This window comes from Betta splendens, chromosome 24, assembly GCF_900634795.4.
Source record: "Betta splendens chromosome 24, fBetSpl5.4, whole genome shotgun sequence".
Classification (NCBI taxonomy): domain Eukaryota; kingdom Metazoa; phylum Chordata; class Actinopteri; order Anabantiformes; family Osphronemidae; genus Betta; species Betta splendens.
Window position 1 is genome coordinate 334694 of NC_040901.2, and position 21014 is coordinate 355707.

The 21014-nt window shown below is 44.1% G+C and overlaps 1 protein-coding gene across 2 annotated transcripts in view; it reads left to right on the forward strand.

Moving 5' to 3' along the window:
• The window catches only part of ube2j1 (ubiquitin-conjugating enzyme E2, J1), a 41665-nt gene that overhangs the window by 18212 nt on the left and 2439 nt on the right, over window positions 1-21014 (forward strand). The window contains exons 3-7 of one of the 2 annotated variants that reach the window (XM_029141260.3): window positions 3254-3385; window positions 7365-7449; window positions 8180-8285; window positions 12797-12926; window positions 17854-17982. In XM_029141260.3, coding sequence (XP_028997093.1) covers window positions 3254-3385; window positions 7365-7449; window positions 8180-8285; window positions 12797-12926; window positions 17854-17982 — 582 coding nt within the window. The remainder of the gene's footprint in view (window positions 1-3253; window positions 3386-7364; window positions 7450-8179; window positions 8286-12796; window positions 12927-17853; window positions 17983-21014) is intronic. The other variant, XM_041069548.2, reaches the window with a different exon arrangement.

The following is a 21014-nucleotide window of genomic DNA, read 5'->3' on the forward strand; positions in this document are numbered from 1 at the left end:
GTATCAAATGCAGCACTAAGATCTAACAGGACAAGGACAGAAACTAGACCATTGTCCGAAGCTAATAGAAGATCATTAGTAACTCTAACCAGAGCTGTTTCTGTGCTATGATGTATTCTAAATCCTGACTGAAAATCTTCGTACAGGTTATTCCCACTTCAGGTGGTCAGATAATTGTTTAGCCACGATTTTTACCAGAATCTTGGAAATAAGGGTAAATTTGAAATGGGCCTATAGTTGGCTAGTTGTCCAGGGTCAAGGGTTGGTTTTTTCCATAGAGGTTTGACCACAGCCACTTTAAAAGCCTGTGGTACATAGCCTAGTTGTAAAGATTGGTTGATTTGATTTAATATGGATGAGCTGATTAAAGGTAGAACTTCTTTGAGTAATCTGGTTGGGATTGGATCTAAAAGACAAGTGGACGACTTGGAAGAGTTAATTTTTGAGGTTAACTCCATATGAGTTATGGGGGAGAAGCTGTCTAGGTAAGACAGAGGATTTAATAAATTTAAAGTTGATGGATCTAGACAGTGCTTTCTGTCATTTGGAAGAAGTCGCTGCTGAATGTTTTTTCTAATGATGATAATTTTATTAGTAAAGTAGTTCATAAAGTCATTGCTGCTGAGATTTAAGGGGATAGTAGACTCAATACAGCCATGACTCTTTGTCAGCCTGGCTACAGTGCTGAAAAAAAAAAAAGTGCCTAATTGTTTTCCTCAATTAGGGAGGAATAATATGGTTTTCTAGCAGCACAAAGTGTTTTTTTATATTTCATTAGACTGTCCTTCCATGCAATGCAGTTTACATTTATTTTGTTGTAACGCCACTGTCTTTCTAGTTGTCTAGTCCTTTGCTTTAGGCTGCGAATCTCTGAGTTATACCACGGAGCTAACCTCCTCTGATTCACTGTCTTCTTCTTCAGAGGAGCCACTGTGTCTAACATTGTACGTAGGGAAGCTGCAGCATCATCTACAAGACAGTCAACCTGTTCATAAGGATTAAGGTGACTGTTCTCTGTGTATCTACAAGACATTGAGGCAAAAGATGATGAAATCATCTGCTTGAATCTGGCAACAGATAAACATCTGCTATAGTAACATTTCTTTCCAGCTGTTATAGGGTCAGTTGTGCTAAATTCAAAAGTTAATAAGAAATGGTCAGATAACAGAGGGTTTTGGGGAAGAACTATTAAATTATCAATTTCAACCCCATATGTCAGGACAAGATCTAGGGTTTGGTTAAAACGATGAGTGGGTTCATTTACCTGCTGTGTAAAACCAATAGTGTCTATTAAGGAGTTAAAAGTAGTGCTGAGACAGTTGCTGTCAACATCTACGTGAATGTTAAAGTCTCCCACTACAATGACTTTATCTGTGCTAAGAACTAAGTCAAATAAGAATTCAGAGAATTCAGTTAAGAACTCAGAATATGGAGCAGGAGGACGGTAAACAATACAAAACACAACTGGCTTCTGAGTTTTAGAGTTTTGGTGAGAAAGGCTCAGAGTGAGGCTCTCAAATGAGTTATAACTATGTTTAGGTTTAGGAGTAATTAATAAATCTGATTTATAAATTGCTGCTACTCCTCCACCTCTACCTGTACTTCTTGGAACATGATAGTTGATGTGTCTCATTGGAGTCGACTCATTTAAAGTAACATATTCATCCTGCTGCAGCCAGGTTTCAGTGAGACAGAACAGATCTATGTGATGGTCACTTATCAAGTCATTTATTAAAAAGGATTTAGATGAGAGAGATCTGATATTTAATAAACCACACTTTATTAGCTTACTGTTACTTTGTTCCGTAAGTGGAGCTGTTTTGATGTTTATTAAATTCTGGTAAGTCACTCCTATTTGATTTGTTTGTGACTTGTATAGTTTAGGTGGTCGAGTAGCAGACACAGTCTCTATGTGATAACTAAGACTAAGAGTGGGTGGTGGCTGTAGAGAACATGCAGAGAGGCGTGTAAGACTGCGACTCTGCGTCCTGGGCTCCACTCTGAGTTGTCACGGAGTGGGAAGGCTAAGCAACATGGCCATGTTACTAGAAAGCAGAGAGGCTCCGTTCAACGTGGGATGGACGCCGTCTCTTCTAATCAGCCCAGGTTTTCCCCAACAAGTGCTCCAATTAGCCACAAAGCCCACAAAAAACATGCAACATGTTATTGCAGCGTAAAAGACAACACTGGCCGTAAAAGGCAACACTGGCCACCACACACTCAGAACATCCTCAGCATGGTGCTGTAGATTTTAAAGGACCTGAGCCTCCTTAGAAAGTACATCCTATTCTGAGCCTTCTTGTATACAGCTGAAGAGTTCTTTTACAGAAAAGACAAGACGATAAGACAGAGTGATCGAAGCGTGCTGAAGCAAGGCTCGTGCCTGCGCACTATGTTGTAGACCAGAAATTGGGTGGGACAGGGACACTTTTCACTACCAACTGTGGTTAGCAGAACAAAAGCAAAAGCCACAAAGTTGTACGAGATCTAGACAGTTTCAAATTCTCAGGTTAATAATTTATCTTACAATTCGATACAAAGTAATGCATACAGTCGTAGCATTTCAAAGCGACCACTTTTTTTTACTGCTGTACGGTTGCTTCACCACCACGCAAGGGGTGCGTCCCCGACTAAGGAACGTTGGGATGTCTGGACTTCAGGTTGGAGACGACCATCTGTGTGACGTCACATACCAACATTCGAGGAGGGGGAGCAATGAGTATGATGTGTGGAAACTCTCTGGTCAAGACTGTTAAACACTAAACTAACCATTACACCACCAAGACATTGTCACGTTACTCTACAGTTGTAGCACTTCAATGTGTCAGCCTTTGACAGTGTGGGGCCTGATCACCATCTATAGGCCAAAAAGACGTAACACATGCTGCAACGTGGTAAAAACAAGGTGATACCGCGCTGAAAATGAAAACAGAATCGCCGTAAAGGCTGACACTTTTAAGTGCTCCGACTGTGTTTTAAAGTATTAATCAATAAACTCCTTATATATGACATTAAACTAGGCCTGGTCTGGCAAAAAATGTTATAGTCATGTCTGCTTCGCATTGAGAGAAAACTGCTCACTGACTTTTTTTCTGAAGTTGAATTGAATGAATTTACTGCATAAAGTCATCAGCTTTCCTTTCAATAATTGGTTGTTGTCTAGTGATTGGTGCGGTAATCAACTGCTTCAGTTTGTTGCAATTGTGGTGATCAACTGATCTGTTCAATTCTCAATTTTCTTGTAATTTGTCAGGATAACCTCTTTGAATGGCATTTCTCAGTGCGTGGACCACCAGACTCTGATTTTAATGGTGGAGTTTATCATGGCAGGATTGTACTTCCTCCAGAGTACCCCATGAAGCCCCCCAGCATCATCCTTCTCACAGTAAGTTGCAACCCAAAGTCCCCATTCACTGAGAATTGTTATTAATCAGTTAATAATTATTTAGATCCATATTAGGTACATACATCTTCAAATGAAATTTGATCTTGAAAATATTTAATTCTACTTATAATAGACATACATTTTGTGACAAACCGCCGGTTTGTTTCCCGCTGAGCAGCCTCGGACTGTGCGCACGCACACACACACACACACGCACCAGCTGATTGGCCGCAGAGAGCGGGTGCACACGCAATCGTGCGGGCATTTGGACATTTCACCACCATCACATCTTGTTACGCCGTACATCCTAGACTAACCACATACACATTTCACTTTTGTTGGTTATGGTTTTTTGTTTCATTACTTACGTGTCGGGAGTAGTTGGACTCCTGGCTGGAGACTGAGGAATACTGGAAAGGCATATGGAAGAAGGAGGCATAATATAACAGCAATGCCCAGTGGCTGGGCAGAGAAAGTCTCGGGTATGAAGAACTGGGAGGCACCAGGCCCTGACATGACCCATGCCTAGTGGTTGAAGTAGCTAACCTCACTCCATGAGCACCTGGCAGCACAAATAAACAATCTACTGGTGGATGGAACTCACCCTGACTGGTTAATGGAAGGCCAAACTGTCCTAATCCTGAAGGACCCCCAAAAGGGAGCAGTCCAATCCAACTACCACCCAATAACCTGCCTCTGCAGTTGCAAGCTCCTGTCAGGCATCATAGCAGCTAAGATGAGAAGGAATATAGATCAATACAGGAGCAGTGACCAGAAAGGAATTGGTAGTAACACCAGGGGAGCAAAAAAACAGCTGGTAGACAAAGCAGTCACCCGAGACTGTAAGACAAGACACCACCCTATGTACTGCTACAAGAAAGCTTATGATTCAATTAAATTCCTATGTGCTACTACAAGAAGGCTTATGATTCAATTCCTCACACATGGATCCTCAGTCCTGCTGAGCTTGTATAGTTCCAAGCATTCCAAGAACCTTCATCCAGAACTTAATGGGAATGTGTAAAACAACCCTAGAGGCCAACTTCAAGCAGATTGCCCAAGTCAACATCAAGTGCAGCATATACCAAGGAGATGCTCTGTCCTTGCTGCTGTCCTAGCCAGATAATCACTAAGAGTGGTTACGGGTACAGACTACGGAATAACACAACCGTGAGCCATCTGCTCTACATGGATAACATCAAGCTGTGTGCCAAGAGCAAACAAGATATCGACTCCCTTATACCACCAGGATATATAGCCAAGACATTGGAATGTCATTAGGACTGGATAAGTGTGGTCCGATGGTAGCAAGGAGAGCAAAGGTAGTCAGGATAGACCTACCAGAGGACAAGATAGCAGATCTGGAGGATAGATACAAATACATTGGAATTCCACAGACAAATGGTAACAACGAAGAGGCTGCAAGGAAAACAGCAACCACTAATTGCCTTCAAAGGGTAAGGCAAGTCCTTAGAAGCCAGTTGAATGGGAAGAACAAAGTCCAGGTGATCAACACCTATGCCCTCCCGGTCGTCAGGTCCCCTGCTGGCATATACTGTAGTAAGCTGGCTAAAAGTGGTGATGGAAGCCACTGACATCAAGACAAGGAAGCTCATTACAATGTATGGAGAGTTTCACTCTAAATCCAGCACCCTGAGACTGTACCCAAATGGAAGGAAGGAGTCAGAGGATTTGTGAGCATCAAAGCCACTATCCAGGTTGAAACAACTAAGATGACGTGCTTAGTGAATACCTCAGGCAGCTGAAACCAGAGGAGGAAGGAAGAAAGAGGAGGAACCCTCATGTAAGGACAAACCCCTGCATGGCATGTACCACCGGCAGATAGAAAAAGTGGCTGATATCGACATGTCCTACCAGTGGCTGGACAAAGACAGCATGGAGAAAGTAATCCTAGCAGCACAGGAGCAGGCTCTGAGTACTAGATCAATACAGACTGGGATCTACCATCCTATGCAGGACCGGAGGTGCAGGCTGTACAAGGATGCCCCTGAAACAATCCAGCACATAACTGCAATATGCAAGATGCGAGGCAGGGAGGGCATATATGGAGTACCATAACCAAGTGGCCGGTATAGTGTACAGGACAGAAGCCTGTAGGAGTATAGGAGTAAGACCACTCCAAAGGGCGAGTAGGGAATTTTACACACACACACACACACACACACACACACACACACACACACACACACACACACACACACACACACACACACACACACACACACACACACACAGGGAGTGTGTGCTCGGGTCCATTGGCCAGGAAGCTTGAGGGTTCTGCGCAGTATCCTTGCTGTTCCTAGGACTGCACTTTTCTTGACTGAGATGTCTGATGTTATTCCAGGGATCTGTTGTAGCCACTCCTCCAATTTGGGGGTCACTCCGATCACCACAGGCACCACTGTGGCCTTAACCTTTCAAACCTTATCCGGTTCTTCTCTGAGTCCTTGGAATTTCTCTAGTTCCTTTTTCCTGATGTTGCCATCGCTTGGTATTGCCACATCCACCACTACGGCTTTCCTCTGTTCTTTGTCCACCACCACAATGTCTGGTTGGGTGGCCATTACCATTCTGTCTGTCTGTATCTGGAAGTCCCACAGGATCTTGGCTCGCTCGTTCTCTACTACCTTGGGAGGTGTTTCCCACTTTGACCTTGGGGTTTCCAGTCCATACTCCGCGCAGATGTTCCTATACTATGCCAGCCACTTGGTTATGGCATTCCATGTATTCTTTCCCTGCCAGCATCTTACACCCTGCAGTTATGTGCTGGACCGTCTCAGGGGCCTCTTTGCACAGTCTACACCTTGGGTCTTGTCTGGTGTGGTAGATCTGGGCCTCTATGGCTCTGGTGCTCAGGGCCTGCTCCTGTGCAGCCAGGATGAGTGCCTCTGTGCTGTCCTTCAGTCCAGCCCTGTGTGTGTGTGTGTGTGTGTGTGTGTGTGTGTGTGTGTGTGTGTGTGTGTGTGTGTGTGTGTGTGTGTGTGTGTGTGTGTGTGTGTGTGTGTGTGTGCTCATTGGTTTCTGTGATTGCTGTGGTAGGGATCGCTGTCAATGCTGCATTCACATCTTCCATGAGACTTCACTTAGCTGTTGTAGTTGTCATCGGGGTTGCCCAACCGATCTCGCCATGATCTTATCTTTCAGGTCAGTCGCTGCCTCACTCTGTCTGTGCTCATTGGGGCTTCGTACCCAATTTGCGGTTGGGGAGATGGTGAAAACTCCCCTCTGACCTGACGCCCTGGCTCCCCCTTGCCGTAGCATTTGTGTTGTACAGCGTCAATCTCAAGTTGTGATAGCAGTTGCCGTTTGTGGATGTTGGAACACTGAGCTACTAGTTGCTTCGTCAGCCTTGAATGTGCGTTTCTCCGTTCCCATTCACCACACATTCTTTGCATGTAACCCCCTAGGGTTACTTGAGTAGTAGCATTCCAACAGAGCCTTGTTCTCGCATGTCAGCCCTTTCTTTCTTGTTCCAGTAGCCCACTTCTCGCCCATGTGTTCTGGTTCCACAGCACCTGACGCAGACCTACTTATGACCATGTGACATTTTTGTTTATCTTTTTTAATAAATCTTCACAAATGTCCATAATTCAGTTTTTTTTGTCAATATGGGGTGCTGTGTGTATATTATTCAGAAAAAAATAACTCATTTTATTATTATACTTGCAAATTTATTTTTTAATTTTTTTATTTAAAAGATTTTATTAAATAAACCCAAATGTATAGAGTACAAAAGGTTATGGCTCTTTTTAAATGTGGTGGTCAAAAACATGCACTTACATTATTGTATTTTTAGCATATACCTGCTCTGAAATGAATAATTTCACAATATTACAGTAGGTCTATTTGTTTGATATTTTTGTCATCTATTTTTAGTCTCTCGTTGCATTAAGAGACTAAGTTCTTGTATTTTCTCTACCCACATATACACTGACAACTACTCTTCTATACCTTGTAGCCAAATGGCAGATTTGAAGTTGGAAAGAAGATTTGCCTTAGCATTTCTGGTCACCACCCAGAGACATGGCAGCCTTCTTGGAGCAGTAAGTATTCTGAAAGAGAAGCATCAAGCTGCTCACATTTTGCTTTTTTCCTTTATTCATTTTTGTTCTTTAATTATGTGTCAGTGAAGTATTGTATAGTAGTCTGGAGGTTAAATAATAAAATTGTCAATATTGTCTCAAACATGAAAAGATTTTCAAGAGAGGCAGAGAAAGCAACAATTTTCCCCTTTATGTTGTGCCTTGAGCTATGTTGCTATGTCAGAACCTGACATTATGAAACTGTCAGATATGACCAGTACAGTCAGAGACTGCACAGCATCAGCTGTTGTGGAAAACCTGCAGAAAACAGTAATATTGCTATGCATGTACCAATGGGCCTGATGATTGGGAACTACTTATTCTACAGTACGTAGGTAACCCTGTGTTTTGTATCACTTTGTTACTGGAGAAAAAAGCATGGGCAGCATGCTTTAATCACTCAGATACAGGAGTCCAGAGTTCCTGATGTTAACACCGTATACAAAGTCAGATTTTGTATTAAAAGTGCATTAAAAGCAGAGCTGACTACTATGATCCGAATTGGTGTCTAAGTGCCAAGCTGTATCTGAACAAACCTCATCTGTTCACCCTCTGGTAGGTTTAAGCTGCTTCATCTGTAGAAGTACAGAACCCGTATAAAGTCTTTACTGATTCTTTATTGAGCAATAAACTTATTTTATTTAAGTTTTATATTAGATTTTTTGTTTTCTCTTATTATTTTTGTCTTCAGTTCGAACTGCTCTCATAGCTATAATTGGATTCATGCCGACAAAGGGAGAAGGTGCAATAGGATCACTTGATTATACCCCAGAGGAGAGAAGGACCCTTGCCAAAAGGTAAGTGGATATATTAAGGTGTGTGTTTTCTTCTTTGTTCCGTCTTTCTTGTCATTTTAGTATTATTGTTTGAATAAGGTGTTGTAGTTGAAGCTTGTAACTGCATCTGGGATTCCACATATGGAGAATATCCAATGTGCAATGTACATAACCTTCATTTATGTATGCAGCACACTACATGTTAATGGGCTTACTTGATATGAACTTAATATTAACAATCATCAGTTACAGTTGTTCATAATAATATATAATATTTTTGAAATTGTCAAAATCATGAGGAACTAATTATGATGTGTGTGTGTGTGTGTGTGTGTGTGTGTGTGTGTGTGTGTGTGTGTGTGTGTGTGTGTGTGTGTGTGTGTGTGTGTGTGTGAGAGAGAGAGAGAGGAGGAGGAAGCGTCTTTGGCCCCTCTTGTACAGGGCATCGGTGTTATTAGTCCAGTCCAGCAGTCCAGTTTGTGGTTGAGGAAACTTAAAAACAGACACAGAGACTGGTTACAGTCTCTGTGTCTGTGTCTAATTACTGAACAATCAGCGTTATCTAATTTTTATATATTTATAAGATAATAACAAATGATTAAAAGGGCTCGCTGCCTGTATTATTTAGCAGACAAGACAGCTTTGGATATATGCTTGGACAGACCGAGTGCGTGCTCCCACGTATAGCATTCGATTTTATTTTATTCCTGCGGGAGAATCAGATGTCGCAAACAAATCTGAGCGACTCTGGGAGAGAGAGAGTTTAATAATAGTTAAAAATAGTGAAGTGAGAGAGCGTCCCACAGTCTACGTAGGGGCAGCTGATCACGCTGCCCGATCTCCAATGGAGCTTTTTCTTTGTCTCAAAGCTAAAGTATTTCACACCTTTTGACCAAGTGGTGACATTATGTTAACATGTCTCTGTGCCAATACGGAGTAGGGGAAAGGCATGTGAAGTTTGCTTTAGCGACTGAACCAACATCAGACGCCGTGTTTCCGGCGCAGAGGGAGTTCCAAAACCACTGTGTTCGCTGTGTAATAAAAGTTTGTTTTTCTGCAGATATTGTGATTAATGTCATTCCTGTAAAATTTTGGAGCTTCCGTTTGAAGGACATTGGCTATATTGGTTTAACTGTTCTCAAACACACCTTAACAGTGGTCAAAGGGGTTTATGCTGCAGAGCAGAAGGAGATATTTTCGTTTTCATCCAGTATAACCGTTAACATTTGGAAACACACTGTGTCTCTTCTCTTAATGTGTGCAACCAACAAAGACTGGGCAGCAGGGCGACATGGTTCCTGTACGTTCTAACAGTGTGATTTCCCCACCAGAGTAAAAGCTGGGAAAACAAGGTCGTTTTCCGTTTTGTTGCTCAAAACGAGAAAACGGGAATCGGCTTCAAATCCAGCTCTGGGTCTAGTTTTTAAAACAGTGTTTTCAGCTCGTTTATTCGTTTTTAACACGGTGTCGTGATTAGAAGAGAAACGAGGAAACGGATGTTCTTTGTATTTTATTTCATGGACAACTTAACCAGAAAACGGCTTGATTTCAGCCGATGTTGTCTGGAAAGGAAAATATAAATCCATATCTTGCCCTTGACCACCGACTTCCTGTCGTCGTTGTACTGTGTTTCAAAATAAGAGTCTCACTTTCTTGCGTGTTGAGACGCATTAACAGTTCCTCCGGTTCTAAAACGACTCGTTTTCTCATTTTCCCAGCTTTTATTCTGGAGGGTGGAAATCAAACTGTTTGAACGTACACGGACAGTTTTCTCCTTTCTCTCTATAAAAGTGACAAACGGCATTTAATCAAAGCGTTGTGTTAAAAACGAATAAACAAGCTATAAAACAGTGTTGTCAAAACCAGACAAATAAATGGATTTAAAGCCGTTTCCTGTTTTCTTGTTTTGAGAAAAAAGACGAAAAACGAGAAAATGACTTGTTTTCCGATGTTTTCCAAAACGTCGTTGTACTGTGTTTCAAAATAAGAGTCAGACACATTTAGACGTTCAGACACATTAACAGGTCCTCCGGTTCTAAAACGTTCTGAAACGACTTATTTTCTCGTTTTCCCAGCTTTTATTCTGGTGGCGAAATTAAACTGTTAGAACGTACACGGACCCGACACACCCGACAGTACTTAAACATGAGGACATAGTGTATTAAGACAGAACATCACATCACTGTCTGCTCCAGACGGTGATGCCACTTCCCCGATTCTCTCGTTGCCTGCATTTGCACATGCATAAATTTTCTGGTTAAGCTTTATCTGGACACATCATTTGTCATTTGGGCTCTATTATCAGTCAGAGTCAGAGCAAACTATAGGTCATTGCGGTCTGAGTAAATTTCGAAGAGTTTGGTTTCTCCACCAACCTAAAAGCTGCTATAACGAGAGAACGACTTATGTTTTCGTTCTCTGCTTTTTTCTAAAAAACGAAATATCAGCTTTAAATCTAACTCCGTGCCTTGTGTCGAAAAAACAAACACTTGAATTTCGTTTGTCGCTCATATCAAAACAAATGAAAATCCAGTTTGTTTTGTATTTTTTCTTCATGACCAACAAACCAGAAGACAAGTACAGATATACATATAAAATACATTTATAACATAGAATGATGAATAAATATAGATTCCTATTTTGTTATTATATTATTATACTTATATTGTCATATTGGATTGGCTGGAGGAGGGACTGTGTCTCTCGGCTGGCCTGGAAACTGTGGAAAGACATCAGCAGCTTCGGCAATTGACAACAAACACTAGCGAGCAAAGATGCATAGTGATCTATAATATTTAAAAATTAACTAATCTACATTTAATGATACAGTAACATGACATAGTTTTTTGTGCTTAATGTGCAGACACAGATAGAAATTAACAGACCTCACATCTTTGCGCCACCTGGTGGTTAAAACGAGACTAGCACCCTGTTTTTTTCAGTTTGGTGCAGGATTAAAAATCCTTAGTCAGGGATGCACCCGTACTGCAGTAAAAAAGTTGGTCGCTTTGAAGTGCTACGACTGTAGTATGGAGCTGTTCCAACAGACCGCTACTAAGGCAGCGCCATCTTGTAAAAGAGTATTTAGCTGTTTTTCTTTTAGAACTTAGAATCTTAGCCTAGGACACCACTTTTATTTTGATTTCAATTTGTTATGTTAGCACCATTGTTAATTAGGAGAACTACAAGACAGCAAGGGGATGACTTTAACAGGAAACCAGCCTGTCAGATATTCCATTATTAAAGGGATAGTTAACTGCTGAAAAGCAAGTTGTGTGTCACTTTATTTTCCGTCTCACAACAGCATAGGCACATTAAAGAAAGTACAGAAACAAATGAAATTAGGCACAATACAACACTGAACAGAGTGGAGTGGAGTAATGGGTATTTGGTTATTGGGTTATTGTACATTAAATAAATATATTGTACAGTTTTGCACAAATATAGCACAGAGTAATTTTCTATACAACCACTGATGGTTATCAGTTGTGGTGTGGGAGATAGTTCACATTGCTGATTATTATACAGTCTGATAGCAGCAAATAGGAAAGATCTACGATTTCTCTCCTTCACACAGCAAGGGTGGATAAGTCTACTCCTGAAGTTGCTCTCCAGAGCAGACAGCGAGTCCTCCAGTGGGTGAGAGTCCTGGTCCAGGATGGATGTGAGTTTAGCCAGGACCCTGCACCGTGTCCAGAGTGCAGCCCAGGACAGAGCTGGACTTCTTGATGACCCTGTCCAGTCTCTTCCTGTCCCTCACCGTGATGCTGCTGCACCAGCAGACCACACCGTACAGGATGGCTGATGCCACCACAGAGTCATAAAATGTCTTCAGGAGTGGCCCCCTCACTCCAAAAGACTGCTGTACAGTGCCTGTGTGTTATGAGTCCAGCCCAGTGTTCTCAGTGAGACTAAGAGATACAGTGGCTTCGGTTTCATGGCAGTTGAAGGGTCCGGTACATCTGAAGCAGAACTTTGTGTCCAAATTAAAAGCTTACACTCACAGTTCGGTTGTGATAGGAAACAGTCTCCTGTGGGATTGGGAGTTCTGTGTAATCCTTTTATCTTCTGGTGAATCGCAGCTCAGTCTGTGTGAAAGGGGAATGAAACTCATACATAATGATGCATTACCTCTGTGTCCAGATGTGAATGTATGGACGTTACAGTCTGTTTTAGCAATGGTCCCAGGACCAGCAAGTAAATGCAAAACAGCACCACCAAAGGTCTTTTTAATCCTTGGTTCCCAGTTGGCTACACTTTCTGTGAAGAATAATTATTTTTAGAATGTGATATTTATGTTTATTTTAGTGGTTACCTTAAAGTTAAAAAAACATAATTATATAAAATATAATTATCTGATATATATATTGTTATCTGAGAATTCTTGAAGCAAGGCACAAGTCAATGTGCCAGAGTTTTACTTATGCAATCTGTTGCAGGCTACAAAGAAACTCCCCTGTAGTTCCCCCCAGTTGGCGGTCATTAGTTTGACAGATTCTGTGTAACATGAATTATGTTCTACTTTTCAACAGGTCTCAGGAATTCTACTGTGAAACATGTGATTGTTCCATGCGCTCTGCTCTTCTGGCCCTCACCTTAAACAGTAAACCCAGTGCAGAAGACCACAAGGCAAAAGAACTGGCTCAGCAAATAAACTTCAAGGTACAGTAATGGCAAGTAACAACAACACAGACCACAGACCTCTGAACCATCTGCAAATCAGGATGAAAATAGAGTAGTAGTAGTAGTAAGGTGAGAATAGGGTAGTAGTAGAATATATATATATATGAGAGAGAGAGACAGAGAGAGAGAGAGCTGGGCAAGACCCTTCAAGCTATCGCCTACCTCATATCATGAGAGACAATGAACCACATGAGATACCGGCTCAGACGTCGCCCGGTCTAACAAGGTTTGCGTCAGGTGTTGGGGAACCAGAGCACCTTGGCGAGAAGTGGGCTACTGGAACAAGAAAGAAATGGCTGAGATGCGAGAACAAGGCTCTGTTGGAATGCTACTACTCAAGTAACCCTAGTCAGAGGGGCTACATGCAAAGAATGTGCGGTGAATGGGAACGGAGAAACCCACATTCAAGGCTGACGGCGAAGCAACTAGTAGCTCAGTGTTCCAACATCCACAAACGGCAACTGCTATCACAACTTGAGATTGACGAGATACAACACAAATGCTACGGCAAGGGGGAGCCAGGACGCCAGGTCAGAGGGGAGGTTTCACCATCTCCCCAACCGGAAATTGGGTACGAAGCCCCAATAAGCACAGATACGCTGAGCGAGGCAGCGACTGACCTGAAAGATAAGATCATGGCGAGATTGAACAGGCAACCCCGAACCCCACTACAACGGCTAAGTGAAGTACCATCAGAAAGTCTCATGGAAGATGTGAATGCAGCATTGACAGCGATCTCATGGAAGATGTGAATGCAGCATTGAGAGCGATCCCTACCACAACAATCACAGAAACCAATGAGCTGATATACGCTTCAGCATCAGTGATCCTAGAGGTGCTTGGCTATAAGAGCAACCATGGGAGCCATGAGAAACAATACCCACCATGGAAACGAAGGTTGGAGGCAAAAATCAAGGCAGCTCGGAGGGAAGTGAGCCAAATGACAGAGGCCCAGAGAGGTGCAATGAAAAGACCAATGCCCAAGAGGTACAGCCAGATGACCATACCTGAAGCACTCGAAACTGCCAAGCAAAGGCTACAAGCCTTGGCCAGCCGCCTAAAGAGATACACCAGAGATAACGAAGCCAGACGAATAAACCGGCTGTTCGCAACACAACCTGCGAAAGTGTACTCTCAATGGCAGGGTAATAACAACAGAGCAGACCCACCAAGGCTGGAAACTGAACAGTACTGAAAGGGTATATGGGAAAGGGAGGCATCACACAACAGTGATGCACAGTGGCTGGTGGATCTGAGGGAAGACCACAGCAACCTCCCTGAACAGAATCCAGTGACTATCACAGTGGCAGACATCCAACATAGAGTCTCAGGTATGAAAAACTGGACAGCACCTGGCCCTGACATGATCCACGCCTACTGGCTAAAGAAGCTCACTGCAATCCATGAGCGCCTGGCAGCACAAATGAACCAGCTGCTAAGGGATGGGACTCACCCTGAATGGCTAACCGAAGGGCGAACGATCCTGATAATGAAGGATCCCTCAAAGGGCACAGTCCCATCCAACTACCGGCCAATAACCTGTCTCTCCACAACATGGAAGCTCATGTCAGGCATCATCGCAGCTAAGATAAGTGGGCACATGAGTCAATACATGAGCGAAGCACAGAAGGGCATTGGTAAGGATACCAGAGGAGCCAAACACCAACTCCTGGTAGACAGAACAGTCGCCCAAGACTGCAGAATGCGACACACCAACCTGTGCACAGCCTGGATCGACTACAAGAAAGCCTATGACTCAATGCCACACACATGGATCACTGAATGCTTGGAGCTGTACAACATCAACAGAAGGGCCTTCATTGCAAACTCGATGAGGTTGTGGAGAACCACCCTTGAAGCCAATGGGAAGCCACTTGCCCAAGTATCCATCAAATGTGGCATATACCAAGGAGATGCACTGTCCCCACTGCTGTTCTGCATAGGTCTGAACCCCCTCAGCCAAATAATAAACAAGACTGGCTATGGATACCGACTCCAGAACGGGGCCACCATAAGTCACCTCCTCTACATGGATGACATCAAGCTGTACGCCAAGAGTGAGCGAGACATCGACTCACTGATCCACACCACCAGGATCTACAGCTCGGACATCGGGATGTCATTCGGGCTCGAGAAATGTGGGAGGATGGTAACAAAGAGAGGCAAGGTAATCCACACAGAAGGGGTCTCACTCCCAGAAGGAAGAATAGCAGACATTGAGGACAATTACAAGTACCTTGGAATACCACAGGCAAACGGCAACCTTGAACAGGCAACAAGGAATGCGGCAACAGCCAAATACCTCCAACGAGTAAGGCAAGTCCTAAGAAGCCAGCTCAATGGCAAGAACAAATCCCGGGCAATAAACAGCTACGCTCTGCCAGTGATCAGATACCCTGCAGGAATAATAAGGTGGCCAAAGGAAGAGATACAGACCACAGATGTTAAGACACGAAAGCTCCTCACCATGCATGGAGGGTTCCACCCCAAATCCAGCACCCTGAGACTGTACGCTAGCCGCAAGGAAGGAGGCCGAGGACTAGTGAGCGTGAGAGCCACTATCCAGGATGAAACATCCAAGATCCATAAGTACATCAAGGATAAGGCCCCGACAGATGACGTGCTGAGTGAATGTCTCAGGCAGTGGAGAACAGAGGATGAGATGCTGGAAGAGGGACCATCATGGGAGGACAAGCCCTTGCACGGGATGTACCACCGGAACATAACTGAAGTGGCTGATCTCAACAAATCCTACCAATGGCTTGAAAGGGCTGGGCTGAAGGACAGCACAGAGGCACTCATCCTGGCCGCACAGGAGCAGGCCCTGAGCACCAGAGCCATAGAGGCCCAGATCTACCACACCAGACAAGACCCAAGGTGTAGACTGTGCAAAGAGGCCCCAGAGACGGTCCAGCACATAACTGCAGGGTGTAAGATGCTGGCAGGCAAAGCATACATGGAACGCCATAACCAAGTGGCTGGCATAATATACAGGAACATCTGCGCGGAGTATGGACTGGAAACCCCAAGGTCAAAGTGGGAAACACCTCCCAAGGTGGTAGAGAACGAGCGAGCCAAGATCCTGTGGGACTTCCAGATCCAGACTGACAGAATGGTAATGGCGAACCAACCAGACATTGTGGTGGTGGATAAAGAGCAGAGGAAAGCCGTAGTGGTGGATGTGGCAATACCAAGCGATGGCAACATCAGGAAAAAGGAACATGAGGAACTAGAGAAATACCAAGGGCTCAGAGAAGAACTGGAAAAGGCTTGGAAGGTGAAGGCCACAGTGGTGCCTGTGGTGATCGGAGCACTAGGGGCTGTGACCCCCAAACTGGAGGAGTGGCTACGACAGATCCCTGGAAAAACATCCGAAATCTCAGTCCAGAAAAGTGCAATCCTAGGAACAGCAAGGATACTGCGCAGAACCCTCAAGCTCCCTGGCCTCTGGTAGAGGACCCGAGCTTGGAAAGTGGATGAGACCACCCGCGGAGGGTGAGAATACTGTGTGTATATGCCAAGGTCGGAAATGCGTGTTTACATTAATATGTAACTGTGGATAGCACAGTGGTTAAGGTGTGTGCCCTGAAAGCTTTTGTCCCGGGTTCGTGTCTCGGTGAGAGAAGTCTTTCAATTTTAATTTTTGAAAAGTTAACGTTGGTATCTCAATATTATCATTTTGACCATGAAACTATATCACATGACTAATAATTCCAGAGCGGTGTAAGGAAATATGTCAGTTTTGACAGAAAAGACTGAAAAGACACAGTTTCTGTTAGAGCTTCTGTGGAAGAATTAAATGTTGCAAATTAATCTGAGCCATTTTCCTACCAAGATCTCTCTCTATCTCTGTGTTTCCATGTGCAGTCATATACTTTTATTCACATTGCATTAAATTCAGCCCGCGATTTTATGTGCTCGAGTTTGTTACCCTGCTGTAAATGGTGAAATGTTTCTGTGAGTTCACGTCACGTCACTTCCCCCACGGATAGTTTCATTTGTATAATAATGTATTCTCACCTTGGCTGAAAATTCTGTTGAAAAACACATCAAACCTTTTAACGACCCCTCTTGTCCGTGCTGCACTCTTGCTCGTACAACTAACCACAAATATATCAGACTGTGCTGAAGAACTTGCCGTCTTCTGTCCTCTACAACGGAAACTTCGGCCATTAAATATGAGTGCTGTTTGTGTATGCAAGGAAAAACAATGGCAGATTGAGCATTTGCGCTCCAGCAGGCTGGCTTCGCCCCCTCTCAGTCTGACCGTTCCTGGGGCAGATACAGAGGAAACCAGAAAGCACTAGTTGTAGTTTTTAAGCCCACGGCAAACCATCTGCCAAGGCGTCTTACAGGAGGAATAAATAATAACTTCTCTGCATTGAAATGATTGAGCAATCTGAGTGTTTTTTAAAAGTAAATCAATCTGAATATGACGATATTTGTATGGCGGTATTTATATGAGCGAGATGGGATGGGATGCCTATAGGGTTAATAGAAAACCGTTGCACTTAATACTTGCCACATATGACCACACAACAGATTTCAATAAACTACGTTTGGTGCAATATATGTATGTTATAGGTAAAAATGAACAGTCAGACCTCAGTGACGCAGTAGTGGATTGGAAGCTTCAACAACTTTGCACCACCTGGTGGCTAGCAGCCAGATGTTGGCTGATGTATTTGTTTGCATTGACAGCAACATACATTACACCTTGGCACCTTATGACATTAGATTATAGACAATAAATGTGGAAGACAGTACATGCTATACAAGGTTTATCATTAGGTTCATTTGAGACCATCCATCACAGTGGCCCTTGAATATTTCCACCACATGTGCTCTGTATACACATTAATAATGTATATTGTGGCAGACTGTGATTTTCTGTTTCTCAATATAGGCAGATTCCATGCTATCCATGCAGACAAGTGAGAATGGAAGTGCAGATAGAGACCCATCTGCATTCAACCAGTGGGACACATTCTCTTCAGAGGACCAGGAAGCTCTCGACCAGCTCTTATCTGAACAGGTATGAACATTACTCTGCACCACACAACTTGCATCTGCCCCATCTGTGTTGTCCCATGTGTTTTAACTTGTGGTTTTTCTGATAGCCAACAATTAACACTGTTTCATAAAGCAGTTCTATACTCAATCACTGGATTTATTGATTTATTAATTTACTATGGACTTATTTGATACATTTATATATCAATATTTTTCTAGAATTTCTAAAAGTCTAAGATAAGTCAGTCATCAGATTAATTTAAATTGATTTGTACCTTTTGATTAATTTTAGTTCTATTATAATACATATTCATTGTTTTCTGTTAATCATTAGTCATGTCTCAGTTCCATAACATAATTACTGTGCATTGACCTAAATGGTAAATGGTCTTGGACTTACATATTCGTACACCGGTGGCAGAACTTGTTTATTTTATACAGTATATAGTGTCTTTATCATTACACAAGGTTTTAATAGGCCAGTGACCTTTTCTGCACTGCTCTACAATATAAACCACCCAGTCAAATAACCACTGTTTGTACATGTCTGAGACCAGTATAACCAATAAAATGCTGTTTTCAGGTTTTCACAACAGGTCATGGTCAAAGAGAGTTACAATTGATCACTGTTAATTTATGTAAATATTTATTAAGTTTATTATGTAATTAAGGCTTCACCTCAGTCCAAAAAACAAACAGACCAGTTTAATATACAAACTGAATTTTTGACTGCAGATTAGTAACAAAAAATTTAGGAAGAATGAAATTGCAACAGAGATGACTAATGACAGATGCAATACTAGCTAACTATTTATTACAAGATTGAAGGTTGACCCTTACATAGAGGAGAGGAATTGTACACACTGATGGCCACTGATAAGAAGGATCTCTGGTGGCATTTTGTGGAGCACTTAATACTGATCAACCTCTGCCTGAAGGGGCTCCAGCCAGCACACTGTGTGGGGGGTGGAGGTGTTGTCTAGGATAGAGAAGAGTTTGACTAGCCTCCTCCTCAAATACAGTATGTAGGGGGTCGAGCTCCACCCCCAGAACAGAACCAGCCCTCCTGATTAGTTTGCCCAGTCTGTTACTGTCTGCTACATTCATGCTGCTGCCCCAGCATACCACAGTGTAAAAAACAGCACTGGCCATCATAGACTCCACAGCATCTACAAAATTGTGCTGCAGACGTTAAAGGCTGGGCACAGCCCAAAAGGGCGACATGGGACCGTCCTCACGTGGACCCACCATCCGCAGGGGGAATCATAGGGGGCCGGTGCAAAGTGTATTGGGCAGCAGTTGAAGGTGGGAGCCTAGGCGACCCAATCCCTGGATAACCAATCTGGCTATTGGGACATGGAATGTCACGTCACTGGGGGGAAGGAACCAGAGCTTGTGCAGGAGGTTGAGCGGTACCGGCTAGACAGTGACACCTGGAGAGGCGTGATTGGGAGGAACAGCCTCCCTTATCTGAACCACAATGGTGTTATGTCATTTGACTTCTGTGCTAGGCACAGTGTGGCCATAACAGACACCATGTTCGAACATAAGGGTGTCCATCGGTGCACCAGGACACCCTAGGCCGGAGGTCGATGATAGACTTTATAGTCGTTTCACCTGACCTACGGCCATATGTTTTGGACACTCAGGTGAAGAGAGGGGCTGGGCTGTCAACTGATCACCACCTGGTGGTGAGTAGGATCCGTTGGCAGGGAAGAAGGCTGGAATGACTGGGCAGGGCCAAACGTATTGTGAGGGTCTGTTGGGAACGTCTGGCTGAACACTCTGTCAGACGGACCTCTAACTCACACCTCCGGGAGAGCTTCGACCAGATTCCGAGGGAGGCTGGAGACATAGAGTCTGAGTGGACCATGTTCTCCGCCTCCATTGTCAACGCGGCTGTTCGGAGCTGTGGGCGCAGGGTCTCCGGTGCCTGTCGTAGTGGTAATCCCCGAACCCGGTGGTGGACGCCGGAGGTAAGGGACGCTATCAAGCTGAAGGAGGAGTTCTACTACGTCTGGTTGACCTGTGGGACTCCTGAGGCAGCTTAAGGGTACCGGCAGGCCAAGCGTGCTGCAGCCCGTGCCGTTATGGAGGCAAAAACTCGGGCCTGGGATGGGTTCAGGGAGGCCATGGAGGAGGACTATCGCTCGGCCTCAAAGAGATTCTAGCAAACCGTTCGGCGCCTCAGGAGGGGGAAACAGTCCTTTACCAACTCTGTTTTCAGTTGAGGTGGGGAGCTGTTGACCTCAACTGGGGATGTTATTGGACGGTGGAAGGAGTACTTTGAGGATCTCCTCAACCCCTTCGACATGCCTTCTGCTGAGGAAGCAGAGGCAGGGGACTCAGAGGCGGACTCGCCCTTCACCCAGGCTGAGGTCACTGAGGTAGTAAGTAAGCTCCTCGGTGGCAGAGCAGCAGGGGGGGGATGAGATCCGTCCTGAGTACCTCAAGTCTCTGGATGTTGTGGGGCTGTCTTGGGTGACACGCCTCTGCAACATCGTGTGGACGAGGAGGACAGTTCCTCTGGACTGGACAACTGGGGTGGTTGTCCCTCTTCACAAAAAGGTGGACTGGAGAGTGTGTTCCAACTATAGGGGGATCACCCTTCTTAGCCTTCCTGGGAAAGTCTATGCCAGGGTACTGGAGAGGAGAATTCAGCCAATAGTCGAGCCTCGGATACAGGAGGAACAATGTGGTTTTCGGCCTGGTCGTGGAATGCTGGACCAGCTTTATACCCTCAGCAGGGTGCTGAGTTGCTGAGTGTTTGTGGGAGATTGCCCAACCAGTCTACATGTGTGGATCTGGAGAAAGCATTCGACCGCGTCCCTCGTGGCATCATGTAGGGGGTGCTACAGGAGCTTGGTTCGCATCGCATTGCAAATTAGACCTGTTCCTGGTGCATGTTGGACTTCCGCAGGGCTGCCCTTTTGTCACCGGTTCTGTTCATCATTTTTATGGACAGAATTTCTAGGCACAGCCAGGGGCCGGACGGGGTCTGGTTTGGGGACCACAGCATAGCATCCCTGCTTTTTGCAGATGATGTTGTCCTGT